Source organism: Tauraco erythrolophus, chromosome 1 (assembly GCF_009769465.1).
Source record: "Tauraco erythrolophus isolate bTauEry1 chromosome 1, bTauEry1.pri, whole genome shotgun sequence".
Taxonomy (NCBI): Eukaryota; Metazoa; Chordata; class Aves; order Musophagiformes; family Musophagidae; genus Tauraco; species Tauraco erythrolophus.
Genome location: NC_141465.1, coordinates 119,720,126 through 119,733,991, shown reverse-complemented (window position 1 = coordinate 119,733,991; position 13,866 = coordinate 119,720,126). Strand labels below are relative to the sequence as shown.

At 40.6% G+C, this 13,866-nt stretch overlaps 1 protein-coding gene across 1 annotated transcript; it reads right to left on the bottom strand.

The window, feature by feature from the left end:
* Window positions 1-572: 572 nt before the first annotated feature.
* On the bottom strand, window positions 573-3,272 carry MSANTD4 (Myb/SANT DNA binding domain containing 4 with coiled-coils). The gene is made up of 2 exons (XM_009985041.2): window positions 2,801-3,272; window positions 573-1,155 (listed from the first exon to the last, which is right to left on the bottom strand). Exons 1-2 carry the CDS (start codon window positions 3,260-3,262, stop codon window positions 580-582), a joined length of 1,038 nt encoding a protein of 345 aa, XP_009983343.1. The 5' UTR covers window positions 3,263-3,272; the 3' UTR covers window positions 573-579.
* Window positions 3,273-13,866: the final 10,594 nt, after the last annotated feature.

Sequence of the window (13,866 nt, the reverse complement as noted above, 5' to 3'; positions counted from 1 at the left end):
TGGAACAACAGTAAACACAACTGCAGTGAATTCAACTTGTACTTTTACGTAATTCTTTTAACATTTTTTTCCAATGGTCAGGGTGGACAAAAACAAAAAGGGGAAATGAATGAATCAATCACGTCATGACTCTGTGTTATTGCGTCCTAACTTATACTTATTGACTGTGCGTGCTCTTGCCAGCACCATGTCCTCACAACGTTATGTTGATTTGTTCTGATCCTTTGTTACTGTTAGTACAGTGAAAAATGTACAAGGTTCAGCTTTGATTCTTCTCAATGCATCTATGAGAGGAGGACACCAAACTAATACAATACAATACTGAAGACAAGAGAACGCAACACTTAGTTCTGATACACTGAAAAGCAATTTCACACATTAGCTCATTTATGTAGGCACACTGACATATTGAGCACCATCTTTTTTTTTTTTTCTTTTTCTTTCTTTTTCAGTTTAACATCAACATTCAACTCCGGATAGAAGAATGTTAAGCCTCTAGGACAGTTTCAGTATTAAGAAAAGAACTACCTCTATTTTACAAACATCAAAACATTAGTGTTGAAGCTTCAGTCAAGCAGTTCACTGCAAGTGACCCTCTCTCTGAATTCGAAGGCGCTCCTTCTCCACTTGCAAGCGTTCCTTCTCAATCTGCAGCTTCTCTGACTCAAACTTGAGGAACTGCAGCCTCTCCTTCTCTAACTGCAAACGTTCTTTTTCAAGTTTTAACTTTTCAGTTTCTAGATCCAGAGGCTGCATGATGTTTTTTTCTGTTTGGGCGAGGTCATTTTCCAGGGCAGGTTTTTCAGCATGCAGTGTCTCTAGTCTGAGCTTCTCCCACTCGATCTGAAGTCGCTCCTTCTCAATCTGAAGTCTCTCACGCTCCAAGTCAACATGACGCAACCGTTCTTTTTCAATTTGCAGGCGCTCCTTCTCTACTTGTAACCTTTCAGCTTCAATGTCTAGTCGCTGCTTCTCCAGCTCCACCTTCTGCTTCTCCAGATTTAGAAGCAAGTGAGAATCTTCATAGGCTAGCCTAGCTTGAGCAGAGCTTAGATTTCCAAACTCTTCAATGTGGGGGAAGTCTGGTAGGTCATTCTCCTTTTTCGAATCTGGCAAAACCGATGACAAAATTTCTTCTTCTTCCTCAATAGGAAACTGTAGAGAGGAATGCAATAGACAAGAATTACACTCCAGTCTTTATGCAAGAATAAATTTGTTACACACAGCTTGACTGAAAAGGACATATTGGTTTTTTTCATCTTGAAAGCTACTCAGAACTGTTTAACTAACGTGCTGTTAAATAACCATGTTAGATCAAAAGACTGTTTTCTGCCACTACACAGGTAGAGAAACACGCTTATATATAAAATAATGTCTAGTAATGAAAACTGGAAAAATCAGTTTGTCAGTGGACATGCAAAAACATACAGAAAATATCACACGATAGGTATTACAGAGCATTCAGAACCACTGACAGAAAACTGGATCTAAAAAAGCATATGCTGTTCCCACTTTTCATATAGCTGAATGACATCTATGTAAGCCACCAGGAATCTGTTGTGACTACTTATCAGAGCAGCTGAATCCATAGGCTATGTGGTATGTAAGCTAACCCGGCCTTGGCTAACTTGAGGATTCCATTTCTAAAAAACATGTAACACTGACATTTTTCACATGCTCCTAACCCTTCGAACGGTATTAAGTAGGTCAATAAACAGGATTTGTTTAACCAATTTCATATTATCACATTTGTTGTGAAGCTATTTCTGACACAGATGACTAGGTGGTTAGGACCATTGCTCTTGGCAGACTGTAATAACTGGTGCAGAATTATAGCCCTTATGTGCTACAAATTTATAGTACAAAAGGGATCATTGTTTTAAGATTTTTCTGAACCCATGTCTTCCTCAGTTTGCTTTTCTTTTGCAGCATACTTAGTGGGAGACAAGGAGAGGCACCGCTAATCCTCTAGCATTAGAGCAGACAGACACTGTTCAGCAGTTGTCAGAGGGTAGTCCCACTATCATTTAACAGCTTATGCTGATATTTTCCCAGCACACATCTCAACTGAGTTAAGACAGGAGTTGCTTGCCCACCTCCTCAAACAAAAACCCAAACCAAAACTGTTTGAGTATTTCTTTTTTAAATGAGAACTACATATTTGTACAGGCACAACAAAACTATCCAAATATTCGACTTTACTCCAGTTGGCTGCCTACTTCAGGAGAGTCATGGTACTACTAGAACAACCTGTCTACAGGATCCACAGCTGCTTGGCAAATTCACACTAAAATTCTGACAGAGAGGAACGGCTGACTTATTCAAGTAATATTTTCATCTCCCGTAGGTTCACTTTAAGAAATGCAAACAGTATTCTATTTCTTTCTGTATCTGAGGGTAACATATATTTTCATTTGCTTAAGAGGTGCATTTCTCTTCTTTGTTCATCCATCCAGACAGTCTAAGTACTAAAATAACCAGTTTCCTTCAACAGCATATTTTCATTCTACTGACTGAACCAATTCTTACCTATGGCACGTACAAATGGAAAATATACGTGCAAATATATACTCAAGAGTTGAGGGATATCAATTTAATAATCAACATCCAAGGCCTTACGCACATTTCCAAGTTGCTGGATTTTAATACCATCTCTCAAACATACTTGTTTCTACAGTTTCTTTAATTCACACATTCGAAAAAGCAGAAACAGATGCTATGAAGAAACACAGCAAAAAGCCTTACGCGGAAACGAAACGAAGGCCATATTGCATATAGCTAATGAATGCCAGTCACTCACTTCAAAATTCTGCGGATCCTCCTCTTCCTCTTCTACTTTGATTTCTGTTAAAGATCCACCAGCTTCTCTGAAGTCAGTGATATTTTGCCATTCGAAACTAGATTCAATTGCAAATCCCATTTTCTCATCCATGTCTTCATTGAGAGAGTCATCTAAATTGGACGAAGGAAGGTGAAACCCAGCACCTACTACTTTGATGTTTGCATTCAGACGTTTTCTCTTCATGAGTGCTCTCCAATCAAGGTATCGCCTTTTCACTTCTGTCCCTGTTCTTTGCTCTCCTTCACCTACAGCATTTACACACTCCGCTATTTCCTCCCAAGCTTTCCGCTTCATCTCATTAATTGTTGTATTAAGTTGCTTTGAAAAGAGTACTTCTCTCCTCTTTCTGATTTCCTTAAGGAGAGTCTGAGTTTCCTGAACACTAAAATTGCTTTTTCTTTTTCTTTTTAATTGTTTCATTTTTTCCAGCTTTAACCTAATAATTTCACCACAGTAGACTACAGAGATGATCTGACACTAATCAGTGTATTAATACAAACAAAATTTACAAGCCAATGAAAGCAGAGTTCGGTTCTCGTGAAGTGAATTTGCTCTTCACTTTGTAGTATTTTCCTATTTGTCAGGCTTCCTAAGAGAAAAAGAGCAAACAACGTAAATCTCCAAGGTATACACTGTATATTTTCATTTAACAAAATTGACTCTCAAGTCACCATTTAAGGAATGCACATTTTGAACTGATCGTTCATTTGACAGAAGAAAACTGTTCTGTTAAACTCTGAATATAAAGTAGCTATAGATACCTTCTCTAATCTCATATGAATTATAAATCCATTAACATATCCATGTCACAAACTGTTAAGGTTGAGTTGATATTTCCATTAATTTCCATTACAAAACCACAGCTATTTTCCTTCTGAGTTTTGCCAGTTGGGCTTTCTTTAAGGCTGAAATTTGATACACGCATTTCAGTTTGAATGCTAAATTATTTCAAAAAGAAGCTAAAATTGTTATATCATTACTTCAAAAACATTAAATGTTTAGGGGACTGAAATTTCTGAGACATTCTAAATGAGAAACCATTTCCAGAAACAAACAAAAAAAAATGCACGGGAAAAGTTTTAAGTTTTAGAGGTTCTTCTGATTTATCTTAATCACAAAAAAAAGGAACTGGAATAATTCTGCTGAATGTCAGAAAATAACTACTAGTTCAAACAATATAAGGAAGAAATTTTTTAAATTGAGGAGGTTGCCCAGAGAAGTTGTGGATGCCCCATCCCTGCAAGTGTTCAAGGTCAGGTTGGATGAGGCTTTGAGCAACCTGAGGTAGTGGAAGGTGTCCCTGCCCATGGCAGGAGGGTTGAAACTAGATGATCTTTGACCCAAACCATTTTATGACTCTAAATGTCATGCATTAGAGATGTTTTAACAGGAAATGGATTGAGCAAGTTATTACATGCCCATGGTAAAGCCCTCCTCTATCCTTGCACTGCAGAACACCTCATGTCAGATGTGATGACAGGTTGAAAGCGTGTCCAGTCCTCCACCCTCAGCAATAGCTGATCCTGTGCCTGATGCTGAAAAGAAAGCTAAACTCCAAAATACACCTGACAGACTATGGACAACTCAGCACAGAAAGCGGAAAGTTTCAGTGGGAGAAACAGAGGACAATTAATGCAGTGATGAATGTACCACAAACCATACTACTAAAAAAAAAAAAAAAAAATCAACCCCAAGAACTGAAAGCAGAGATAGAATAAAAAGTGGTTCTTGGTCACAGATGACTTGGTAATGGTCCGACTTAGATTCATTTTGAACTTCATTTTGTACCACATTACCTACCACTTCAGATAGGTTAAAAAGGCTTTAAACCAAGCAGGCCAACAATTCACTATACAGTAGTGACAGTTTCAAGCTGTTCGCTATTTATCTAGTATAGATTCTTTGTCCACGTGAAGCAAACGGCTCACAGATTATATACTCAAATGCTACTAACTAATAGACTTAATCCCTAAATAACTCCCCCCACCCCCACTATACAGGATTCGTACATTACTAAGTATTTTTTTCTCCTGTTTTTCTCCTAAACTTGATTAAAACATACACCTTTGCACATTACACAAAGCTCTCCATTTCAGGGATAACGCACATAATATTTTAGACATTTTTCTTCATCTCCTATGCACTACTGAACGTAAGTAAGTGGTTCACTTGCAGAGGTTTCCATATCAAGCAACAGTCTTTCATACTCAACACGTAAGCATGCTGGCATGAAATATTTTACAGAACACTGCATTCAGAAAACTGGTTTACTACTGTTCCTCACTAAAATATTGCTCTCACTGTGAATCCATTTACTTCCGACAGTTACCAGCTAGCAAATATGCAAAACTGAGCCCCATGAAGAAATCAATTGCATAAAGCATGAGCGTGTATCAGCATTGACCACTCTACAGTGCTCCCATGCAGCTACCCAGCACTTCTGACTCCTCAGACTCAAGCTGGAAGCTGCATGTTGCTGTTTAAGATGCATGAAATTTCCTGGCCTTCTGAAAATAAAATACTAATTGGTTTTGAGAAAAGGGAATTATTTAAAAAAAAAAAATAATATAACCTACTGTTTTAATGTAGACCCTTAACTTGACATGACCAGTACTAAAAAAAAAATAAGTCAACCTGTTGCAGTTTAAAAAGTCAGATTTATACCACAACACAGCACTGTATCTGCTAGAACTACACACGATTTTTCTAAGACCTTTTATCTGATCTTTAAGCATCTCCCTTAACCTTCATTATTGTAAGTTTATCACAAAAAGATACTTGGGCTTTCAAGGAAGCAGCACCATATTTACTTGCCTGGCAGTAAATCAATTTATTTGGTACCTGCTGTGCTTTTCAAACACAAATTACAGTCCTAGTGCTTTTCTATTATTATGGCAACTGAATTTCTTGACCTATGTATCAAATTCCAATTTTAAGTTGTTGTTGGTTTTTTGTTTTTATCTTTTATTTAAAAGTCACCAAGCAGGTAAATTCTTCAGAAAAGTTACCTGCACACAGAGCAAATTATGAGCACCTTTAGAAGCTTCACTGCTAATAAAACAATTATTCTGGACTGATAAAGATATAGATTAAGCTGTGATCCCTGGTTACTGAGAAATGACCGAGTACTCACATCTTACACTGGTTTTAGAAACACAGACATTTGCACTTAGCTGTTTTCAGGGTGGGGAGTGTGTGTGAAAGATTCAGAAGTATTCATTTTGAGTTGGTCTTCCAAAAGACAAAAAGAATTACACAGAGTTCTTACACACAACACAAGTTTCACAAGAACGATAGTATTTCTGACTTGTCACTACCAAGACACTGAACCTCTGTTCATAAGGTCACACTTATTTTTACTGAAATCAGTAGGATTTCACATTTGATTTTAAACACTATTTTTGCCAACTATGGAAAAATGGGTCAGACTTTCCAAAGTACTTGCCAACTGGATATGTCCAACTCTTGAAAGTACTAGTAGATACTTAATTGCCTCTTAAAATATCTAAATCTTTTGCTCAATCACAGCCGTTTGCGTCTCAAGATACACACACTAGCTAAGTCCTTTACTTAGCCCCAGCTGGGATGAACACGGTTCTGGTCATTCTCCAGTAAGGGGGAACCACAGGATTTGAGATATTCGTATGGTATCCCTATTTACCCTGGCCCTCCCTAAACTTCTCAGTGCTAGCACAGCAGGATAAAGTGAGCATAATCACAGGAAAAGAAACAAACAAAAACGAAAAAAAAACGGGGGGGGGGGGGGGGGGGAAGGGTGTTTCAAATCAAATTATCATCTTTTTTCTAAATGTAATTCTGCACAAATGTGGAAGACAGCCAGCCAAGCTTCTACCTTAGCTCCAGAGAAGATTAAGAGTTAAAACACACAAACATCAGGTTACCCTGTGGGTCAGTGCCACTTCTCCCTGCACAGGTGCTGTGCATCATCTGTCTAATCTCCCCAGCCACTCTTTGTGAAGAATCTGATCTTGAGTTTGGATTTTACACCACAAACCAAGAACATAACCTGTAAGAACTGTAATACTATCTTGGAAACTACTGGCTTCCAATTCCTTTAATATGTAAAGTTTTCTTTTAGACTTTTTTTTTTTCCCCCTAGAACGAGCCTGAAACAAGCCCTTGAATTTCCCAGTAAAACAGCAGCAAAGCCTAACTATTTCAAAACTATTAACTTCCAAACGGTACGGACATCTTACCTCTCTGTTTCCTTTTTGAAAGTATATTGCCTCATTAAAGACAATTCCCTACTTATTAATATAAATGGGTTTTAATGAATTGTTTTAACAGCATATTGACTTCCAGGGTTAGATCAACTCCACTGTGGGACTGTTCACCTTTCTGATATATTAACTAAAAAGCATTATTATCTAACTAAAGCTGAGGTTTGGGATGTTCTGTTTTCTGACACAGCTAGATGGCCTCCAGGATACTACTTTTTAATGCAGAAAAATGACCTGTTACATGCTCAAAGTATGTAAGGGGCAGGAATGGGAATAAGCTAGGATTTGTACACCTTCTAGATAGTTACAGAAAAAAAACACCCTGTCATCATTTTGAAAAGCATGATTTACAAAAACATGACACAGAGCATGTTTAAGTTTTGCTTTGATATGAAGTCTAAAACATGAAACGCATACGCTGAGTGCACCAGTTGCAAAGATGGGAAGTTCACTCAGAAAAAGTATATGGAGGTAAGAGCGGAGGTGAAAAAAAAACTTTTGGTCAGATCAAGCCACTTGCATCACTATGAAGACATCTGCAAGAAAAAAATTCCTTCTCAACTATATGACCAAAAATACTTCTGGTACATGACCGAAGACATCAGTTAACGACCAGACTGTAGCTGTTCCTTGTCCAGTGACAGAGCAATCCCTGGGAAGTAACAAAGGATGTGAATAGCCATTATGTGACCAACCGTACAGCCATCACACAGCATGGTGCTAGCTGCAATGGCAAAAGGCTTATTTTTACAGTTTGGTTAGAAAGGCAAAGTGCTGGCTAGAAAAAAAAAAAAAAAAGAAACAATTGTGATCATACAATAACAGAAAGCTTGCAAGAGTCTTCCAGGAAAGACTGCAGTGTGGAGCTACGAATTATGAATTTGATGGAGCCCTACCAAGCCAGAAGCAACCTATAGTGGAGAAGGTCCTCATCACTGGACTAAAGAAACACAAGCTATTTGTTCGGCTAAAAAACAAAACAAGTATTGCAAAACTTAACTGAACACTCCATAAACACACAACACACATACAGTGAACAACTTTGACATATCAATGACAGAGGGATCCACATTCTGCCTCTACGTCTTTGTGTCTCCTTCGGTCACACCTTATTGTATGACCACGTGCTGGATTGACAAAAAAAACCCAACCAACCAAAAAAATTCCCCCACAAAATGAGCAAGTAAACAAACAAAAAACCATACATTCACCATGACTGAAGGATTGCTGCTAGCATCAAACTTGAATTATTCTCCAGGAAAAACATTACATTTAAAAAAAAAAAAAAGTGTAATGTCTTGACGGTTTGTCTTTTTCTTTGCCTTTTTTTTTTTTAATTTTCAGAGCTTACGATGAATAATAATAACGAAAAACTTTAAACGAGGAGGACCTGCTACCTATATTTTTTTTTAATTAAATTTGAGAGTCTGAGGATCTTTGCATGATAATATAACCTACAGCTTTCTGGAAAACTTCGCATGTGATTCATAACGGATGGCTACCTTGGCTTGGAACAACTTAGGCTTTTGTACTAAGAGAGGCTTTAGGACAGGCGGGTCTGGGTGCTGCTGAACACGCGTCACCAAACAGACAGTCCTCCCAGCAAGGAGCCTGCGGTTTCAGCACAGGAAAAGTCAAACGACAAAGGGAACCAACAACATACGAAAGGACAACTTAAGGAAGCACAGAGAAGGTACCGAGGCTGGAAAACAGCTGTGGATTCAGGCTGTTGAACCCACGGATTCATCAGTCGAAAGTTCCCCTTCCCCTAAACCAGCATGGTCACGAACGGGAGGAACCCCCGGCTCCGAGCGGGGCGCGCATTTCGGAGGGATGAAGGCGGCCACAGCCCCCAGGTCCGAGGCGGCCCATCCAGCCACCACCTCGACGCCGGGCAGCGGGGCCGGCGCGGTCCCGCCAGGAGGCGCCCGAAGCCCCGCGGGGAGGCCGAGGAAGGCAACAAAGGCGAGGGCACGGCCCGCCGCCCGCCGGCGCGGCCCCGAGCCCGCCCTGCGAGGGCGGCAGCGCCCCGGGCGCGGCCGCGGAGCCCCCGCCGCGCTGAGCCCCGAGGAGCTGGTGGCTCGCAAACCCCCCCCACCACGCCGTCAGGCCAAGGCCCCCGCAAGTGACCCGCGAGCGGGCTGCTGGGGCCCGGCGCCTCTCCCAGGAGGAGGAAGACCTCCCCGCGGGGCTGCCGAGGAGCACAGCGGGCAGTCGCCTCACCGCCCTCAAGGGCCGGGAACGCCGAAGCCCCCCCGCTCTCTCCCCACAAAGAGGCCGGGGGCCGCCTGCGCCCCGCACGGGCAGCAGCCCCACGGAGGGAGCGGCCGCCTCAGGCCCGCTCTCCCGCCCCGCTCCGGTCCCCAGGGAGCGGCGCGAACTACTCACCTGCGCCCAACTCTCCCCTCCGGGTCGCCAGCCCTTTAACAGCCACCACCCTCTCATTGGGCGAGCTGCGTGCCTGTCAGTCCTTCCCGCACGCCTATTGGCGGCCGACGCCCGCCACTTCTCCCTCTCCCCGCCCCCTCACCACCCTGACGCGCTAGGCGGGCCGGAATCCCACACATAGGCTCGGAGTTCTGCAACGCTCTCCCAGCGGGGCTGCCGCGGTGCGCAGCACCCAGATGGCATTGGCTACAGTCGCTGCTTGTCTTCCCGATGCCTGCCGATGATTGGCTAGCGGCTGTCAAGGCCCGCCTCTCCCCTCAATGAGCTTCCGGCTGCGGGGGTCTCGCCGGGTCGTGGAGGAGCCAGACAGGGCGGTCTTGGCGTTATCGTCCCGCCTGTCGTGTCTGAGGGGGCGGCGCGGCGCGGCAGGGCCCCTGGGGATGGGGGAGAAGGGGAAGGCTGGCGGCGTTCTGCGGCGGACTCCAAGGGAGGGGGAGGCTCGGCGTCCCGGGGAGCCGTGTGACCGCAGGCCCGCCCTGGGGACGCGGGTTTGGCCCGTGGGCTTTTCCTCGGCCGTGCAGGAGCAACCCGAAAACAGCAGCCAGGGCCGGTGTGGCCAGTAGGCTTATGGCGGCAGAGCGATTTGCGTTTCTTCCGAAACTGTGTGATTTGAGTGTATTGTGGGTTTTGTGATTAAAATAATGAAATAGCGTTTGTCGCGATACTGTAATAAAATAAAAAAATCTTTTGGAAAGTGGTGCTCCTGTAAGCCGTGTTATTAGTGTAAGAGAACATACATGCGAAATGCTTTTGTGGAGCTTTCTGTTCTTCCTTTTCGTCCCATCAGCCTGTCCACATGAAACGTCCCGTGCTTGCTCTTTGTATTACGTCCTGTTGCCTTGGTAACGTAATCTTAGTGCAGGCTTAAGGCACTACTTGCAGGTAGATAACTCAAAATACGTTTTCTCTGAAGTTTGCTACCTCTATTCTGCCAAACTTGATGCACACGTATTATTTTCCACATTTATTGGTCCTTTCAAATCAAAGTTCTGGGCTCTGTTGAGTGTTTGGACTTAAGCATTTTCACTGGACAAATAGGTTATTTGATTAATATGGCTTCTAGTGATCATAATTGTTAACGATCAAACTACAAATCTCCTTTAAAATGGTATTTCCCAGTTTCAGTCAACAATTCTGGCAGTGAATTTCCTGAAAATGTAGAAGCTACGTGTGGAAAGGCTATGGATTTATCAGTTTACTTACAGATAATGATAGTTAGGTGCCATACTTGCCCATTGTGTACTGAGTATAATAAAAATCTAAGAAGGAAAACAGTACGGGGTAGGGTGGTGGGACTATGCCACATTGCTGGCAATGAATTATACAGGGATGTTTCTTCCTAAGGCCTATGGATGAACTAGGCTTCAATTTACATTATTTTGACAGTGCTCAGAAATAGAGATGCAAAGGTGCCTTAAAGGTCTTGCAAGCTAGTTCAAACTACATTCTGGTGCAAGTATTGAATGATTGAGAGTGAAGGTCATTAATAGTCGGAATCTCCACCAGTCTGCAAAAATAGTTAGTGCTAATTATACCTAATTGAGTATCTCTTCTTTTATTGTGAAGCACAGAAACACTAAATATGATTAGTGGCCATTAGCATAATTTGAACTAGGAAGCATATGATTTTCTAGGGTAGCTGCGCGTGTAATTCCAAATAGCTCCACTTTCTCCCCCTATTGTTATGCCACTATTAGAGAGCTTTTGCTAGCTATGGGGTGAAGGCCCTGGAGCACTGGCGGGTTAATTTTTATTGCTATAACTCTATTTTATCTATACAGAGGTTTGAAGGTCACAATTTCAAGTTCTGGATGAACAGAAGACAACGCGGGGCTCCCTCACTTGGTATTAATGCCATTTCTGCACCCTTTGCACACGAATTTGAGACTAAATAGCTTATATCTCCTTTTATTTAAAGTGACTTCTAAGTAGTATAGAATCCCATTTCAGTCAATATAAATACCTAACCATTTGCAATATTTTTAAGTTAAAAAAAACATATATATCAATCTGTGCTAGATGGATCCAATTAAAAAAGATATCAAGTTAAACGAGCACTTTACAGTGGTGAACTTACAACTTTTCAGCAGACTAAATCAAATTTAGCTTGGAAGCAGCGAACTGAAATACAAAGGATATGCAAATGCATGGTCGAAGGATAATTAAAAAACCCCTCTCCACAGTTTTCATGCACACTAACTGCATTCTTGGTTATAATCTGACATTCAAAATGTTCTCCAGTTGAAAAAAGAAAGGGAAAAAAAAAAGTAGTTAACCTCCTTAGAAACACTGTAGATTCTCTGTGTTTTGAAACTCACTGAAAAAAATCAGACCCGAGAAGGATTCAGTTGCTCAGCGCTTTTATTTCACAAAAGAATGAACATCTCGGCAAACATGTAGTATCATACTCTCCACATACTAGGAGAGCCCAGGCAGGAGCAAAACTCTATGCTTTATTGGATGTTAGAAGGGAAAAAAAGTAAATTGAGCATAATGTTCAGCTATAAATATTGTCAAATATATCCCTGGTTTCAGTCTGTTTTAATTAAGACAGATCTTATGCTGCCTCCTGTTGGTCACCTACAAACAGAAACATCTAAAATGAGACGCCACATTACGAACTGCAGACAGCAGACCCTATAGCCTACACCTTACTTAGTACCTACTACTAATCAGAGGAGGTATACAGCTTTCCTCGTGGAGTAATGCCCAGTAAATCTACTCCATTTTGTGAATATAGTGAATTTTTAACAGCAGTAAACTTACTACAAATGTATTTAGAATACAGAAAATAAATTCATTAGTACATAAATAATAATCATCAGGTCTGTGCAAACATAATCAATATAAACACCTGAATAATTGATACTTATTATAACAACTAAACCAGTATGATAAGACTACCAAAGTGCCATAATGTTTTGATAGCATTCTTTAAAAATTAAGATTATCCAATATAATCATTACCGGATATTAAAATCCCACATACAATATATATTATCTTCCTGTATATATTATACTGGTCATGCTTATAATGTGTTCTGTGACATATAACAGAATACTATTAGAAATGTTTTGGTTACATCATTTAAGTGCAAATAGTAGAATGTAACTTTACATGCAATTTGTATACAGCTTTAAACATCTTACTATATTTCAGTGAGAACATAGGTAATCATTAATGTAGTCATCACCTATTTTTAGAGGAAGGTACTTCTTAAAGTACTGTGAGCTTTGAAAAGTCAGAAACAATGTAGAAAAACTCGCTTTGCATTAATTTTGTAATTTTGTGACTTTTTAAAAATTGCTTAACAGCTGCGTAAAGTAGACTGAAAAAATCTATTTGATCCAGACCTACAGCAGTTACTCATGCAAGTAATCCCTATTCTTCTGAGTAGTGTAGTTGACTTCGGTGAGATTTCTTACATCATTAGCGATTAATTACAGGATGTGGAACACAGGCCCTTAATTCTATCATAAAGGCTTGTTTTTAACCATGACTTTCTAAAACAGCTTCTTCTGCACTCAATTCTGCTATCAGGTTTAACTCTTTGAATGTGGAATTGTGGCAAAGGACCTTTTTCCTTCTATGAGAGTTGTAATACAGGCTTACCTGCATAACTGAAGGAAACTTGTACTATTTCACAGTAACTTCTCTGTAAGCAATGGCATAAAGTAACTGTCACTACAGCGTCATTTCCTGATCACCGAGTAGGAGCGCTCAACTCCATTTGAAATCACAGAATGATTTGTCAAACTGGGAACTGACACTAGTTCCTGTGCAAACTTAGCCTATAATATATTAAAGAAGCATGTCTGTTTTCCAAAATAAGCTTCAATTTTCACTATATATACTGAGTAATTTACCACATACACCATTGCTCTCTCCGATGTCATATATCAGATGCATGTAGCAAGTAGCTGGATGGAAGACTGCCAAAAAAAGCTTACTGTAAGGAAAAACTTAAAGGAAAGAGCGTCACCTGAATTGCTGACTCACTTATTGTTTGTGTGACCCAGCAATTTGGTCATGACACTGGTCATTAAAAAACCTCGCAATCTCTATTCTCTTCCAATTTGCATAGCTATTTATACCCATATACTATGGGCATAACATGTTACTTTTCTGATTGCATAAAATGCATACTCATATTACTCGGGTGTAAAAACAACATAAAAACACAAGCAGAGGAGAACTGGGCCTTGTATTCTGATGAAGCGACAAGTTGCAATAATTAATGGTTAATGAAGTCTCTATGCTACCTTGAGTAGCTTTATTAATGCTAAAACTACTGTTATCCTATGTGTCTATTTTTCTCCTGCTGTTTCAGTAAG

Excerpts from the sequence above, each read along its gene's own strand:
- MSANTD4 (XM_009985041.2), bottom strand. The coding sequence starts at position 3,262 with ATGAAACAATTAAAAAGAAAAAGAAAAAGCAATTTTAGTGTTCAGGAA. Across the intron at positions 1,156-2,800 it reads AGGATCCGCAGAATTTTGAA|TTTCCTATTGAGGAAGAAGA; the intron begins GTGAGTGACTGG and ends TCCTCTCTACAG.